This window comes from Aquila chrysaetos, chromosome 14 (assembly GCF_900496995.4).
Source record: "Aquila chrysaetos chrysaetos chromosome 14, bAquChr1.4, whole genome shotgun sequence".
Classification (NCBI taxonomy): domain Eukaryota; kingdom Metazoa; phylum Chordata; class Aves; order Accipitriformes; family Accipitridae; genus Aquila; species Aquila chrysaetos.
Window position 1 is genome coordinate 32,330,914 of NC_044017.1, and position 17,953 is coordinate 32,348,866.

The following is a 17,953-nucleotide window of genomic DNA, read 5'->3' on the forward strand; positions in this document are numbered from 1 at the left end:
GCAGGCATAGGCTGCCCAAGTGGTATGAATGACTTCCCAGTAGATTTCACAGTTATACAGCAAGTTCTACACTGAATTAACACACTAGTTCTGAACAGAGAAGGCCTCTAACATGTCTGATAATTCAGATATCAAAATTAATCACCTGAATCTCATTTTATGCAAAAACTGGGTAATTTCATTTTTCACTCGGTACTTGCCACTGTATGTAAAAGTAGCTTTCTCCACACCTTGGTCATCTGCCAGTACTCATGAGGCCATAGCCAGCTTAAGCTACCCAACACATTCAGACATCTTCAGCTAGTTTCTTTGATTAGTAAAATATGAAAACATTGAAGAATTTTTAGATGACACATCATGTTCATGTAAGTACTAAGATTTTTTTTTTTTCCCAGTCATCTGGGTCCAATTAGGTTTCTTCAAGTAATTCTTATAGTCTCAGGATGAATCTTACGTATATTTATTTTTTTATATTGTAATGAGATACAGAAGATTTTGTATAAGACCTGAAAAACCAAAAAAGTATCTTTTTTTTTTTCTTTTTAAGAAGAGCAGAAGGATCCCAGGAAAATACTAGCACAAGAGTTTTGATAGGTCTTACACAATCAGGTGATAAGTGGAGATGAAATTTCTTAAAACCAAGTCAAGCTGATTTCTATCAACATAACTTCTATTTACAACCCCTTCACAACCCATTCACTTTCATTTTAGCAAGACTTTTGTCTTCTCTCTCAGTTTGCAACTAATGAAAAAAAATTTAGATTAAATTGGATGGGTGTGCACTCCTAAGCAAGCACCACTCAGACTGTCAATGATTCAATTGGCAAACTGGAGATATGCATCAAATGGGAGACCCAAAAGAGTTTGGCCTATATCTAGAACATTGAAAGCACACACTTCCCTCAAGTCATTAACAAAAATATTAGAAAACATGGGTGAGAGCAAGCTGGGGAGGCCTTGAAGCATACTGTGGAGCAGAATGGGAATTCAAATTAAGAAGTCTGGAAAAAGCAGATGCAATTCAAAAGACAAGCAGCAATCATGTTTAAAACTTCTGCATTTATTTAACTATGCAGATAGAGAACACAAACAACTACCCTTGCTTTGTAGTACTGTAGGAAGTGTCCGAAGGATGTAACGGATCACACAGACTGAATGCCTGTCAACAACATACTCAAAATCAACAGGAATACTGTGTTAAGAATTGTTTTTCACTGTCCCATTTAAACCTCAGCTGTGGCCTGCATCTTTCCAGACTTCCACATTTCCAGAAAGATACAGGCAATTTGGATCTGAGGAACAGCAACAAGTCAAAACTAGGAAACAGAATGTTCAAGGAAAGGGTGAAAAACTGAATTTGTCTCAACAGGATAAAACTAAAGGGGCCAGTATCAGTCCTCAAATATACTGAAGGTACACAAATGCAGATGAAAGTTTACCCCTTCTCTTTATACAGAGACCCAAAGAGTAGTTCAGCTTGTGAAAGCGTCCTCCAGCAGCAAGTCTTCAAGGTGCCTAGAAAGGCTGTTGGAAGAGTTACAAATGACGAGGGTGTTGTGGTTTAACCCCAGCCAGCAACTAAGCACCACACAGCCGTTCTGTCACTGCCCTCCTCAGCTGGACAAGGGAGAGAAAATATAGCAAAAGGCTCGTGGGTCGAGATAAGGACAGGGAGAGATCAATCACCCATTACTGTCACGGGCAGACTCAACTTGGGGAAAATTAATTTATTGCCAATCAAATCAGAGTACGGTAATGAGAAATAAAACCAAGTCTTAAAACACCTTCCCCCCAACCCTCCCTTCTTCCTGGGAACAGCTGCACTCCTGAATTCTCCACCTCCTCCCCCCCAGTGGCGCAGGGGGACAGGGAATGGGGGTTGGGGTCAGTTCATCACACGTTGCCTCTGCCACTCCTTCCTCCTCAGGGGGAGGACTTCTCACTCGTCCCCCGCTCCAGAGTGGGGTCCCTCCCACAGGAGACAGTCCTCCACAAACTTCTCCGACGTGAGTCCTTCCCACGGGCTGCAGTTCTTCATGAACTGCTCCAGCATGGGCACCTTCCATGGCATGCAGTCCTTCAGTAGCACACTGCTCCCCCGCAGGGTCACAAGTCCTGCCAGCAAACCTGCTCCAACATGGGCTCCTCTCTCCATGGATCCACAGATCCTTCCAGGAGCCTGCTCCAGCACAGGCTTCCCACGGGGTCACAGCCTCCTTTGGGCATCCCCCTGCTCTGGCATGGGGTTCTCCCCGGGCTGCAGGTGGAGATCTGCTCCACCATGGACCTCCCTGGGCTGCAGGGGGACAGCCTGCCTCACCGTGGTCTTCACCACGGGCTGCGGGGGAATCTCTGCTCCCGCACCTGGAGCATCTCCTCCCCCTCCTTCCGCACCGACCAGGGTGTCTGCAGGGTTGTTTCTCTTACATGTTCTCACTCCTCTCTCCGGCTGCAGTTTCTGTGCCCTGCAACTTTTTTTTCCTTCTTAAATACCTTATCCCAGAGGCTCTACCACCATTGCTGATGGGCTCGGCCTCGGCCAGCAGCGGGTCCATCTCGGAGCCGGCTGGCATTGGCTCTGTCGGACATGGGGGAAGCTTCCAGCAGCTTCTCACAGAAGCTGCACCTGTAGCTCCCCCACTACCAAAACCTTGCCACACAGACCCAATGCAGAGGGTGTAACAAATGCTGTATTTAGGCAGAGCACTGAACTAGATCACCTCTTCTGCTCATGAACTTCCCAGCTATATTGGCATTTACACAATATAACCAAAATCTGACCCTAAAATTAACTTCCTCTACAGCACAGAAGCAGCAATTTCCAGAAAACAAAATAAAAGAACATCCACACTTTCTAAATGCTAAAACTCTCCTTTTTCCCATTCAGAGACTTCAAACATTTGAACAGCTGACAGTTTCACTGTAATAATATGAGAAATGGTACAGAAACTGAATATGGATTATTTCCAAGCAATACACTGGAGTGAAGCAGCACTGTTCTGCTGTACTGAGCTTAATGAGTTGGAGAGTAAAACTAACATTAGAATCCGCAGTTAGTAATCTACAAATTTACAACTTTTCTATGTAAGTTTGGGGCCATAAAACAAAGCTTACGGCAAAATATTTAGCTAACACACCAGAGCATTATTAGCAAAGTAACACAGTTGATAAACAAAAGTAAACTCACCTTCCGCAATTCAATTGTAACTTCATTTCTGTGTCTTCTCATAGTCTGTAAATAAAAAATAAAAATTATTTGTATGTAAAGAAAGTAGTATTCTGGTTTGGAATCAGTTGTTTCTAGGTTAAAAGTGCAGTTATTCATCAAAAGATAAGGAAAACAGTGTGCATATTTTATAACTCAATCTTTCCTAGCAATGTGCAGAAGTTGTTATTTAGGGGGCAGGGGGAGAGGAGGTGCTGGGGTTGGGTTTTTTTGGTTTTTTTTTAAGATTATCCACATTACAGAAAGCTTTGTCATAAATCACAGTAAGTATCCCAAAGGCAGAAAACATTGACCTCCCCATGCAGTTTCACTGGAATGACTCTCCAGGTGTTTATATGGGCACACCAGAAGAAGCAGTAAATACACATTAGACTGTCTCATATTCACATATGATCACATTCGCAACCTAAACACATAATCTATGCCAGTTACCTGGCCAAAATCAACCACGAGTGACAGAAGATGACTGAGCTCAATGGAAACAAGACAGATTAGGCTTGTGGCAAGAGGAAACAATGAAGTGCAGTGGTACTGAGTCTACTTAGGATCTATAGCCTAAACACTGTAAAGGAAAGCCAGCCCACCAATATCTCAGCTTCTTAAAGGTACTGGGCACTCAGGATGGATTCCCTACAATGCTGCTATACCTCTCAGCTAAGAGACATCAAAAGATTGAAAAAGAACAATTTTAGCCTACTGAAGGCAATCTCACTAGGTTCGTTTTACAATCAGTGGAAAAGACATGTACCATCAGAATGCAATTCAGAGAAAATCAGGACTGGATAACTACTGGCAGCCTAGAAAGATCACCCACACTAACTAAAATTAGCCTTTTAAAATACTTTCTATGTCCTATCCTTGCTACTGACCTTCACTGCCACTATCACATTCCTTTTGAGTTAGGACAAATAACTTCCCTGAGCTAAAAAGTATCAGTGAAGACCAGCAGTACACAGAAAACACCAGCACTCCCCATCAGCCATCTAAGGAAACACCAAACATGCTAAAGCTCAAACACAGATAAGTGAAATGAGCAGACTTCACACCATGACTCTATACAGGACATAATTTCAGTGCTTAGAACATTATCTTAGTTTCACTGTTCTCAACCAGTTTGCATAGCAGTATTCATTTAATTATCTTAGGTTGACTTGAGAGTAAAGAAGGCTTGTCTTCCTGTCCACTGCTCGATTAACCAACTCAGAGACACAATTCTCCTTTTACATCTACAAGCATGAACTATACTACTTTAAACAATGCAAGTCCTCATTACAGTAAGAGGACACTAGCACTACAGCATGTACTAGAACTACACTTCCCCCCCCCCATTATTTTGCTAAACCATTTGATTCTTGTGATCATCTGAGCCTGCTGCAAAAGCTCAGTTTGATAGGACTGGATTGCTGGGGAATGGGAGGGCATTGAGTAGGTAGGGAATGGACAAATGAAAAACCTGAAAAGTCGTCGCATGCAACTAGCAAGACCAGTCATTCAAGTTTCTCATTCAAATATAAAATTCTAATAGAACAATCTTAACTGTGTCAAATTTAAGGGCACTAAACAGCCTAAAAATGTTTTTCAGTACTTCTCCCCCATGATAACTCTGCATTTCAATGGAAAAATGTAGTTAGATGAAGCTGTCTTAGACTTCTGCCGTAAAACCTCCTTTTCTTGATCATTCTGAATGTGCTAGACACCAAAGTTCTTTATGGAACTTTCCACTAGTAACACTGCCCCACCTCCCCCTAAAATCTAATCTTTTATTCCTACTTATCTTAAATTTTAAGGGGTACCCCATCACGACAAATCAGTTAACTTGAGTGTCCATTAGCATTTTCTCCCCAAAATCCAGTATTGTATGTGCCAATTTGAAATCTCAGTGATTTAATTGATGCAAGGCACAATTTACTTCTAAATTTGCTCCCTAGTTACAATTTACTCCTACATTTTTTCCTTTATCTATGTGATAATACTCTAGAATATTTTCTACTGAGCAGAAAAATCAGACCAAATCTGAAGCTCTTCAGGGGACAGCCATAACATTTGCCACCTATCATTCTTCTGGGAGCAAGGCAGATCTAAGAAAGACTATATGCTGTGTTCAACAGTTCAGCAGCTTAATATTTTTGGTTTAGAAGAAAAAAAAATAAAATACAGTGCAGTCCCAGGCAAGGCATTACTATTCATTTCATCAATTTACTCTAAAACCTCCTCTAACAATGCTTTGACTAAAGACAGTTACTCAGAGCCATGCATCCATAAAGGCCCTACTAGGAAGACTCTAAGCTTCTTTCTAAAGGCAAATAATTCACTCAGATTTTCAATTAGGGTTTTTTCTTTGTTTCATACTTCCATTATTTCAGCCCCACTGATCCTACACTATTACAATTCTGTCTCAATATTTTTTTTACTAGTTTTTTGCTTTTATCAAGCTAATCTTCAAAATATTTGACTACTCCATTATGGTTTTACATTTCATGTGCAAGAATCACCCATCTTTTCCTCATTTAGAGAGCTACCATTCTTTAGAATTCTTCAAAAAAGATTATTAACTATGTGGACATTTTTGCTGACTAGTAGCATATATTTTCTGAGATTTAATACTCTTAAGGCAATCTCCATACTACCTGGGGTTTACCCTTTTAGCTGTTCTTTTGTATCTCCTTTTAAACTTATTATATGTAGTTTCTCTTTCAAAGCAGCTCTGGTACATCTTCTATTTTTCCTTCCTCCTTTGAAAGGCAGAATAGGCAGTACTCACCACTAAGCCTAGAGCTGCTTCTCCATTCACAGAGCAAGTAGGTTGATGACTGGAGCTATCACTTAGCCTTAACTTCACAGAACTGATGACTGTTATCTGGCCCCCACTGAACTAAGGGCTTCCGGTCTTGCAGAGTCTCCTGCTGGCACAGCATCTTTAAAAATTCAGCATGTTGGGGTCGCCAGGATCATCCAACAATCAGCAATACTGTGTTAGGGCTAGCATCTTCCCACAAGCATATTGGACTGAAGTTCCCAAAGAGCCTATGGTGCATTCTGGCAGTTAAACTTGGTTGCCATGGTCAGATCATGACTAGTGCTCTCAACTAGATGTATGCTGACATTATTTCTAACCTGACACTTCATGTCCCCAACATATGAGATGACCATTGTATACCAATATATTTAAGACCATGGATTCCACTTCATACACATCAGTTGTTGCAGTTACAGACTGTACATGAAAAAGACACGTATGCACTTGACATTGGCCTGATTTCTTAGCTTCATCCCTGCTAATTAATTGGAATTTGTTCAGACTGTTGCCCATCTTGATTTTCTCCTCTTTACCACAGGAGCTGATACACTAGTGACGGACTGCTCTGTGATAGACTTCTGAATGTCTGCAGTTTGGCTATCCTTGCCTTGAGACACCATACCCTTAAGACCAAAAACATGCTTCAACCTCATTTGACTACAGGAAATGCAGGTATACATACAGCACCATGCTGTATACTGGACTCTCCTGCTGGGCTTTTGCAAGCTTTATTTTAAAACTTGTAGACTGATAGGCATAATTTCTAATCTTATCTGTTGGAGGGGGAGAGTTGGGAAAGCTCAGATTTTATTCCCCCAAAACCAGAGTGAAGTGATCCAGTTTATTTTTTGTCCTGATTTGGCATTTCTTAAAAGGTAGATATTTAATGCTTGTGTTTCAGATGAAGCATTTTAGAAATCCAGCAGGTTATCAGCACCTTCCTACAGCCTCAGAAGAAGTAAACATACTATAATCCAACAGCATATAAAAGAAGTGGTCTTAAGCACCACTGCAAGCCTCCCTTTAAGGAAGCATTACCACTGTAAGCAGAATACCACACTTTTATACTACCTGCAAGCCCCAGCATGTAGGGAACTGATAGGCATTTACAAGAGATTTATACAGCAGTAGAAAGGTTAAACATTTTCCCCAGCTAACATAGGTCAGCTAAAACAGAGAGAAGAGACAAAGTTATTCTGCAAGTTAACCCCATGGATTCATTACCAGCTTTCAGGCTGGGAGGACAACCATCTGCTAAAGCCTGTATATGCAAAACTAGTTGAAGCCTAGTGAGACGTTACCAAAGGATCTAATACAGTGTTCGACATCCACAGCATCTGACTATGGTCACTTCTCAGCTTAATGTACTCAAACAAGTCACTTCATGTCACACTGAAACAGCATATCTCAAAACTACCCCCCAAGACAAATCTGAACTGTTTCACTGAATTAAAAAAAAAAAAAAAAAAAATCAGACTCCAAATCTCAGAAAGGGAAAACTTGACATAGGCAAAATCCCACAAATCACAGAAGTTGTAACAGTTTATTCCTGCAGAATCTGAACTGTGAGGCCGCTCCTAAACACAAGGGTATTAATGCACCACATGCAAGGTGCAGAAAGTAAAGGAGTAACTATCAGTCAGCATGTACTATTAAGAAACAGGAACATACAACACTTACCAAGTTGCGCTACAACATTACATCTCCATTGTAACACGACTCAAGTCAGACTTAAGTTAATAATGCTTTTGTAACAAGATATTTCTTCCCCCCCGGTTCACTGTCTGTGAAGAACAATTACTTACCAGTATGTTTGACAGGCTGACATAACCACAGTAACGCACCAAGTAGTGTAAGCCTTGTAACAAGTCAAAAGTAGATGTTCAGCAGTATTTCTAATTTCAAGTTCCTCGGCAGTTTGTTATTTTATAAAATAAACCAGAAAAAAACCCAAAAGATGTACTAGATGCTGTTAGATAAATCAGTGTTCTCGCTTCTACCCTGAATTTCTGAATATTCTTCCAACAGCAGATACAAAGCGTTACATGCCAAGGCTCTCTGTAACACCTTCCATTTAAAAGAAAAACAATCCCTAGTTCCCTCAAAGTATCAAAACTGAAATCAATTTCATATGCCAATAAAGAAAATCACTACACACGTTAGGGCTGGTGTGTTAAGGGCTGCAAGGGAACCTTGTTTCACACACAAATACGCTAAGCTGACAAAAGACAAGAGATTTAAAAGACACTAGACCTAGAAAACAAAGCAAGCCTCAAGTCAATGCCCAAAATAAGGCTTCAAAGAATGCCACAGTCCCTGTAAAACTGCCTTTGACACACTCAGTGGGCAGAAGCTACACAGAATACAGCCATCCTCACCAGATCAGTGTTTCAGCTCTGGTATCTCTCTTCCAACAAGCCACTGACAAGAAACTCAAAGCTCAGTTTCAGAGCCACCTGTGGAGAAGGGAAATGTCTTCCTGATTTTTCAGTTGATACTTGGTTTATGACAGAACACAAAACCATATATAAAACTCTTGATATCAAAAAGCAATGGCTAAAGATAATCCTGTGAAACTCTGAATTAGCAGTATAACAGTAACCCTTATCACCAGGACATTCAAAGAATTATTTTTAAGTGACTGAATGTTTGGGACCCTCTGGCTCAGCTATACATACTTCACAAGTACCGTTTGTGAAACCCCATGCAAAAGTGCACAAGATCCTCACTACATGTTAAAGAGCAAGCACCACTGCTGTAACCCTCCTCCTTGATGTCTTAAGATGGCCCATGCACACCTTCCTGGCAAACAAAAAAAAGATTACTTTGAAGTTTTGAATAGCATTGAGATTCTAAGGAGAGAATTAAGTCTAGCGAGCTTCTCCGGCTTCTTCAGCCTTTAACATAAAAAACATTTACCTGCATAATACATTAAACTACCTGCAAAGGCAACTCATGTAACTTCTGTAAATGAAAAAAAAAAAAAAAAAAAAAAAAAAATCAAGGAATCCCAACATCAATCAGCTGTACCTGTCTAACATACATCAGAACAAGATAACATTTTCCAAAACCCTCTGTAGCAAATACATAATGTAGTGTGTTTTTCTGGGCAGGGGGGAACATGGACCCAAAACCCTACCAAAGTTATACAAGACTACAAGATGAAAATTCAGGCTAATTCAAAAAGACAAAATCACATCTGAGACAAAGCAGTCAGAATAGTCCTTCTACTTATGAAAGAATGATTTAAAATATTGGTACTACTTTATGCAAGTTAGTTCTCGTTCACAATGAAATATCGGAATGAGTCTTAGGGTTTCTGTTAATTTGAAATCTCTACTTCATATCTGAAAATCAATCTTAATTGATTATAAGCACTTTAAAGTCCCTTAAGTATATCACTTTCAGAGACAAGAAATTCTGAATACTTGATAAGATTACTTCATCCCCAGCTACAGTACAAATCAGAAACCCAAAACTATTTAAATGTGTGAATGATACAACTAGTGAGAAGCTCAAGTCATTTCACTCCCTTTGTTATGCTGGGATAAAGATTTCTTAAATGAAATTAAAAATGAAGTTTCATGTACAAGGTGTTTAATAACATACATTCTCTGTACAGAAAAAAAATAATAAAATGCTGCAACAGTAAGTGGTATGAATTTTAAATATTTTAACCATTTCTAGTTATACCAATTGTGTCAGAAGGAAGATTAAAGCATAGCCATCATTTAATGACTAAAAATCTACCTACCATTGTAACAACGAGATCTGGAGCTCAGTGTGGTGCTCCCAGACTAGCCACCTCATTAAGTGGGATACCTGAGGAGTGTCATCTTTTAATCAACACATTTACACCAATTCCATTGCAACAGGAGCAAGTCCAGAAAACGTCAGAGATGGAGAGGCAGGAAACAGATGTTTTTATGCCAGCCAGCATATCAATATTGCCAGCGCGGCTGGCCTGCCAGCTGCCCCACAAGCAGCTAGCTGGCTACCCCTGCTCTCCTGCAGGCCGACCAACATGCATCCACCTCCAGCTAGCCCATGGAAGTGGGAAAGCCAGGCTCACCTTGACAAGAGGAACACCACACACCAGTATCAGTTTTGGCTATTCTGTGGATACAAAAGATAACGTTTTCAGGAACTTCAGTAAGATGTGCATTTAGTTGCTTTTGAAAGTTGAGCTATTAAGTCAAAAAGAGAGAACAAATTCACTGACTGATTCTAATTTCTCTGCATCTACAAACTTCGTTAAAAGGTAACTGGTCATTTAAATTCTTTATTTCTGCTCTTGCCTCTCAACATTACAGGAACTGGTCTCAGAAAACCAGAAGAAACATGCTTACAGGAAAGAGCTACCCTGAATACATAGCTGGAATAGTAAAGTAGCTTGATTAAACATACAGGGTACCCAAAGAGCTTAGCATTTGCAAGTCAATTCCAGACTACTTCCACCTGCCTAACTGAAAGAAAAAAACTGGACCAGTTCCAACAGCTGGATTGGATTTAACTAATACCTCCCCTCTTGCATATGAGCATACCCTAGAGTATAGTTTAAATACTTTACAACATAGGTGTGGGAGCAATACAGTGAAAGGAGAAGGTGTTTGCATCGATGAAGTAAACACTGTTCTTCCCTAGAAATTGCTTTACTAACCTTTTTTCCTTACTCCTTCTCTGACACCTTTTAACAAGCATGAAATACTGCAATGCACATGAAAATGCAGAAGCCTGGGTTTGGGCAGAAGAAAAAAAATTCAAGGGCTTGTTTGTATACAACAGTTGAGATGATTAGGGTTGTCAGATGCCTATCTTTGGTTAACATTAGAAGTTAAATATTCCATATTACCATAGGAATATAATTTGTTAGTATGTGTAAAGTTGAGGCTTAGAGTAATATGATATTGTTCTACTTGTTTTGGTACAGCAGGCTTCAGCTAAAAACAGAGACAAAGGGACACTGATAGAAGTGCTATAGAAGTGATACTGCTGCTGTTCTACCTGTTCACACTTTCGAAGTGCATATAGCTTATTCCAAGAATTGCAAGCAAATCACAATACACAAAGGAAAAATTCTGGGACTACTAAATCAAAATTCTGGGACAGCATCACAATGGTCTGAATGCAACAACTTAATCACAACTGAAAGAACTAAACCCAATGATGCTGTGCACACTGATCCTCTCTATTTCTTTAGGACATGCAAAAAGATTTGACATCCATGCCAAACTGAACCAAATGTTTAGTCAAAATTAACCCTTCCTGCTAGGTTTATTCCTTTAGTTACAAGCATCATGGATTATTACCCAGCCTTTTTTTCCCCCCAGTGCATGTTCTAGGCAGGCTCTTCTTCCCCACACCCAATTTTGATATTTACCTAATTACCAAGTATTCCCATAAAGCTCCAAATTGTCCTTCTAAGAAAAACAGTGATTTTTTTTTTTCAGTCATATAGACTACAAAGTTAGAACAACTTCACCTCTGGCTTTGTTATCATAGCTCCATATTAAATTATGCTGACCCAGTTAGAAATGCAGGCAGGGGGCATGGATTCCACAGTACAAGCAACAGATCTACCAAAGCAGCCAAATACACTTACGATGTGCCTGTACCCTGACCTGAGACTCCACAAGAGTCTTATTTCATTTGATTACTTTTTGACCTGAAAGGTATTTGCTCCTCTTTTAGGGAAACATTCTATTATTTTGCAGAAAGTATTAGAACTTGGTTCAGATTCTCTGTGTGCTGCAGAACCTTAATACTATAAAGTTTCCTTTTGGCTTGTAACCTTTAACGCAGTAGTAGGTACATTAGAAGCAGAGTGCAGTATTTACGCCACTGTATTTTATGCCACAATCTGTCTGGGACTTGTGTTCCTCAGGGTTAAAAAAGGCCACTGAATGAAAACTAGTTCTTTTGCAGTTGGAGCTGCCACACTTTTTTTTTTTTTTTTTTTTTTTTTAAATCCCCAGTTTGGGGCCCCTAAAATGAATACCAGCTGGTTTTTGTTAGTCAGTCTGTGGCAAGATAATTCAAGTATCTGAACCTAGCTAGTCTCAGCAAACTGGATGCATGAGATATCCACTGTGACTCTTAGCGATGGGTAATGACTCACTGAAGTCAGACGTGCCATGCCAAAATGAAAAGCCACAAGCCTCCAATTATTGTTGCTCATGGTGCTGACTCACCTGAAAGCCCTATGGAAGCAAAGCTGCCCATCCACATTATCTACTTCTACTGCTCCAAAAGATGTTGGCAGAAAAGCAATTGCAAAGTTTCTTTCTTACCAGCTCTTTTGTAAGCATGTTCTTTGAGGTCCTGATATCCTCTCCGCATTTGTTTAACCTGCATGTCGAGCTACTACCAGCAAAGAAGTGAGATGTGAGCGCTCATGTTCTAATTTCCATATACCAATTACCCGGTTTACAAGTACAGACATATCAATCCTCAGGAGACCGGACCTGAAGCAATTTAGTTGGCTGCATTCAACACAAACCGCACCAATATCGAAGGACACAAAGCAGTCCAGAATACAGTCTGCATGTTATCTGCTGTTTTAATACAGAATAAAAGAAGAGGTGGAATTCTCTACTCAACATCAAAACTCAACTGGGAGAAGGAAGACAGAAAAAGCTAGTAGATATCCAGTTACTGCTGTTGTGTGAATCAAGGACATTATACCTAGTCAAAAGTTTTACAGCATTTCCATTCAGATGTAGATCTTAGCATTGTTAATCGCACCTTTAGTGACATCAGACCAAAGAACCCAACGAAGCCATATGGGCTCCACCTTTAGTCAAACTGAAGTTTCCAGGTAATCCCACAGCACCCCAAGCTAACTCATCACTGCACAACAGTTGGACTCTGCAGACCAACAGGCAGGTAGCAATAATCACCAACTAATTCAAAGTACTTGTTTTGTCCTGTGGTCCTAACAGGGCAAGGAACCTGTCCATGCAGTGTTGCAAAGAGCAGTGATGCAGCCACTGCTATCTCCGCTTTGACAAGGGCCCACCTTGAAGAACTCAAGTGTAGAGTTTGGTCATTTATGCCTGAGCCCAAAAGAAACTACTGGTCTGAAGGACACCTGTATCAAGTATTTCTCCTTTTCCTGTACTTTTTGGAAACAGAAGGGCATACTGAATTTTACAATGATGCCAGCCCTGCCTTATCTGAATACTGTGATATGGCAAATAAGCACCAAGAACAGTGGATAACCAAGACAGCCTAATTACAAGTGATTCCTATTCATACTTTTTTAAAAAGTTACAAGATTAAGGCTTCTTGACACACTCTAAATACATACAAGGATTTGAAATTTTATACATTTTTGTGTTACAGGAATCTGCTTTTGCCAGTACACAGATTTCTATTCAGATGTGTGAACACTAAAAAAATATTTGTTATTTTCCTGTATTGCACCAATAGTGTAGCAGATGCTTTAGAATCTCCTAGAAACAGGAGTTTATCCTGTCCTTGAGGGAGAACAAGCAAGGCACCAATCTAACTCCTTGGTCTCTCAAAGACATGACACCACCTCTGTCCTCTCCTACAATTTCTAAGCAAGTGTCCCTCCCATTCTCTTACCAAGGAGGGAAAGTACACTGACCTGTCTATTCAAGCAGAACAGTTGATTGCCATTGCAAAAGAAAAGGAGTCTCTTTCCTCTTCTATAGTCTAGAATACCCCAATTCAGAGGTATAGCTTCAGTTTTTTCTAACAGATTTTACCAGAAACTAAATCCACCACTTTCAATGTCATACTTCACAGCCAAAATACCATCTTCGCTTGTGTACAGGACACGAAAACAGAAAACAGCACAGCAAAAGTAAAATGACTGTTCATGGTAACTAGGTAAAAACATCAGACTAAAATTTTGATCTTTAGATCAGCATAAAGATTTAAATAAATTCTTTTGAAAGTAAAAGCTTTTATAAAATTGTAGATAACCACTTTCAAGAATCTAATTACAAAGTGAAGTGTTTGGCCAGAAAGGCCTCACAGACTTCTGGGGCAAATGCCACAGATGACAAGACATTCTTAAGATTGCCAAATATTTATACTAGTTTCCCCTAGGAAGAAAAAGAAAAAAAAAAAGAAAACCTACTAGGCTAAATACTAGCCAGATACCTTCTTGTGCAATCTATGTTTGAACAAAGACACTCCCTTTCCAGATACTTAAAGTCTTCAACTGTGATATCAAAGTACCTCAGACAATCATTCTATGATGTATTTATAAGCACCTCCCTGTGAAGTGAGGGAAAAAAGTCCTATTATTCCATCTATAAAATTGGAAAAAATAATTGCAATTTGTGTACATTCACAGGGTGCCATGAAAAAAAACAACAAATCAAGTCCCTAGAGAGCTAGTCTATATTCAACCACAGCAAGCTTTTTTGGTATAATATTACATGGCTCAAATGAAATCAGATTTTCTTTTTCTATTTTTTGAAAGATATAATCAAAAGGCAAAAAAAGATTAAACATGTGCTAGCTGCCTAATTAAATCTATGAAGAGATCATTCTGCTCAAGATGCAAGAGAAAACAACAAACCCAGCTGACAACCCAGGAAGAAGATGGAGCATTAGGAATTAGAAAATACACTCCAGCAACATCCCACGATCTTTCATGAACCCTGTCAGCAACTCTTCTGATTTAATCATTTCAGTATCATGAATTCTAGATGCTTCTACATCACTTTTTAATGTGACATAAGCCCTGATTCCATGTTTCTGCCATTTGAACATTCTAGGTATCATACTTCTCTCCTTGAGAGAAACCTTCAGTTTCTCAAAATTCCAATTTATACATCCTTCCATAAAAAGGGTATTGGTTAGCCCTACAAAGTCGCTTAGACCACCAAGAGTGGTGTGGTTTTGATGGACAAGAACCAATAAGAACTCCTTTGAACCTCACAGCTATAGGGCCCACCAAAACACAAGTTACACTGAGCGCAGAGGTATAGTGGGCCATACCCCTATCAGCAATGGGCACGGGAAGAGGGTATTGCCAGATTCTGAACTGCCGCTGGCAGCTTGTGATAGGCTCAAAGGTGCAGTCTCATTGATTGCCTGTATCAGAGCTCCTTAAACGTCTCTTCTTGTCTGGAAGGTTGCTCTTCACTGCTGTTTGTTCAGTGTTACGAACACTACCCATTACCAGCCTACGTTCTTCTTGCACGCCTGACAAACAGTGGTTAACAGGATCCTGCTGACTCCTAGCAGGGCTCTCTCATTTCAGGATTCTATCTTGATGCGGAAAGCCTTCTATATCTGGCTGCAAGTCAGATTTTTGGTGCAGACAAATCACTACCACTGACTTTGTATCTAACATTTGTGTGCATGAAATGAAGTAAGAGACCCTGATGCCAAAAAGCTGCATGCAAAGACAGTATCTGCCAGTTAGGGTGACCTTAGCTTACCTGAGAGACAGACACAATGTCTCTCTGTGTAGTATCATCAACTTTGACTTACACTGTAGTTGACTAAGAAAAGGCAAGGACTAGGACGTCCTGAGAACTGCAAACCTGAAATCTCACACTGCACCTGGCCAAGAATCCCTTATTACATCTCTGAAAACCTGGGCACAAGTCACCTTAGCACCCTGTCTGACCACCTTCTCCTCATGCAGACGAGCTTTGACTACGTTCCACACCAGCAAGTTTGCAACGGGGCTTGAGCACTCATTAAAATACATTTCCATCAAGGCTAACAAGTCAAACTATGAGAAAGCCATTTCTCCAAGTTGATTTTGCAAATCACCTATTCTACTACTACCTCCAAAGTCCACCTGTTACTGAATCTGACAACAATCAAGGTTAAAAATGCACAAGAGATCCTCAGCTGGTCAGACATGACAGAATACAAGGCAAGTGAGTCATTCAGTAATAGGTCTTTGAATGGGGAAAACATTAATTTTGCCTCCTGTTCTGCAGCCATTCGTACAGTATATATTCCTATTTTGTACCTGTTGTGTTTATTAAACACACACACACGAAACCACGTTTAAAACTGACTGTAACATTTGCTCAACCTGAGAAAGGAGACAAGTGTCAACTGACCCAGAAGAAACAATATGGAGCTTCCCCAGCAGATTTAAGGGTGTCAATCTGACTGTGAAGGGATAACAATCCAACAGTTAAATATCACTAGACAAGATATACCTTCTCCCCTCCACACTGACCTCTTTGAGCCAGCACTGGTCTTCTCCAAACATGAAGGGCTGGCTCAGGAAGCTAAGGGAGCATAAAACTAAAGAAACACGAACAGCTTTGCAACTAGTTCACTCCAAGGCTCAGACAGTTCCGATGCAGGACTAACTTTTTGGAAGAAACTAGCTCTTTTGACTACCCATGTCAAATTTTGTGAAATGGAATGCAAAGCCCACAGCTTCTGCTATTACAGAAGTAATCAGGAATACCAATTCAGTATCAGAGCTTCAGAGTGCTGGGTATTTTGGAAACAACTGATAGACTCTATTCTTGGAAAATATATAGGTTTTACATTTCTTTTTCATTTCAAGTGAGTTCACTTGGCAATTTGTCTTTACTGCTCGATGGCACGCCCCATCAGCTTCAACAAGTTCATTGCCTCTTCTAGCCTAATCTTATAAATTAGATGCCTCATTCCACTTCCAATCCCACAATAAATACAAATCTGATCAGTCACTTGTAGCTCATACATCCTCCTAATCGCTGTCTTTTCAGATAACACTGTTTTAGAAGACAAAACGTCCTGCCTGGATTTGTGCTGGAACTGCACAAATATTATGAAAGCCTCAAAGAACTTATGTAAAAATAGTTAAAGAGCTCTTAAAACTAGTAAGACAGTTACACTGCTAACAACTTTGACAGTTTACAAGTTAAAAATTAATCCTTTAATAGAAAAAGCTTTAGAGATACCAGTGCAACTGCTGTAGTGTTAGAAATACACAAGAATGAAGAAAAACAAATTCTGCAATTACAGGAAGATTAGCAGAAGGCTTGGTATATCACAACAACAAACAGCAATAATTGGGCCTCAATACAGCAAGCACAGATCCCAATCAGCTTATGAAGATTATGTTCATCATGAGATGCCATCTCCAAATTGTTTTCTCCACAGGTATTTCTGAAATAAACAATGACTTCCTAAGGTATCTGCATTTTTAAAATGCAATACATTGAATTGATTTTGAATCTCACAAGGAAAATACAAGGCAGCATATCTAAGTGGACTTATTAGGTGTTTGTTTTCTGCCAATAGTCACAAACATTTCACAGCATTGTACTATTTACTTGCAGACTAACTAAAGTTTGGAGAATTCTGTAGCAATAGCAAATGAGGAGGCTTCCCACATCCACCTCTTACTTCCTACCCATGTAATTCTTTCCAAGGTACAAACATGTACACCTGTATTCTCCCAAGAGTATATATACCGGCCTGAAAGGGTAATAAAGAAGCTGCAGGAATCAGAGCTTAGGAACTCTGCATGAGAGTATTGGGTCTTATACTAAATCCAGTTCCCAACAGGAAGCTACCTGACACCTGTGTTTTCACTTAACCTACTGAGATTCACCAAGCCAGTGAGGCTATTGTGACAGCAGGTCCACAATACCTTAAACCAGCCTAAATCAGCTGCTACAGCCCTACTCCGTCCCAGCCCTTCTTTTGCCAGTATCCATTCCTGTGCCAGCAAAGTGAAAGGCAGAAAGCCGACCAATCTGTAAAAGTGAGCTCCTGAAAGAAACTGGATTGTTGCAAAGTAGCTGGGAGTAACAGGCTTTCTGGGATTGCTACAAGCCACGTTTGTTTCATGTAGTGTCTGAGGGGAGTACAGGGAGACAGCAAGAACACTAGTCAATGCAGAGAACAGCATCAAGAAATGAGCTGGTCGTTAACACCGCACAGTTATGGTACCTCCACTGCAATAAGCCTTTGACACTTGA

The 17,953-nt window shown here is 40.0% G+C and overlaps 1 protein-coding gene across 2 annotated transcripts in view; it reads right to left on the bottom strand.

The window, feature by feature from the left end:
- KPNA3 (karyopherin subunit alpha 3) overlaps window positions 1-17,953 on the bottom strand; it is a 54,235-nt gene that overhangs the window by 31,233 nt on the left and 5,049 nt on the right. Inside the window, exons 1-2 of one of the 2 annotated variants that reach the window (XM_041128680.1) lie at window positions 8,402-8,420; window positions 3,188-3,232 (exon numbers count right to left, since the gene is read on the bottom strand). In XM_041128680.1, the coding sequence (XP_040984614.1) occupies window positions 3,188-3,229 (42 nt within the window). In that variant the 5' untranslated portion in view covers window positions 3,230-3,232; window positions 8,402-8,420. Of the gene's footprint in view, window positions 1-3,187; window positions 3,233-8,401; window positions 8,421-17,953 lie in introns of those variants that run through there. The other variant, XM_030036489.2, reaches the window with a different exon arrangement.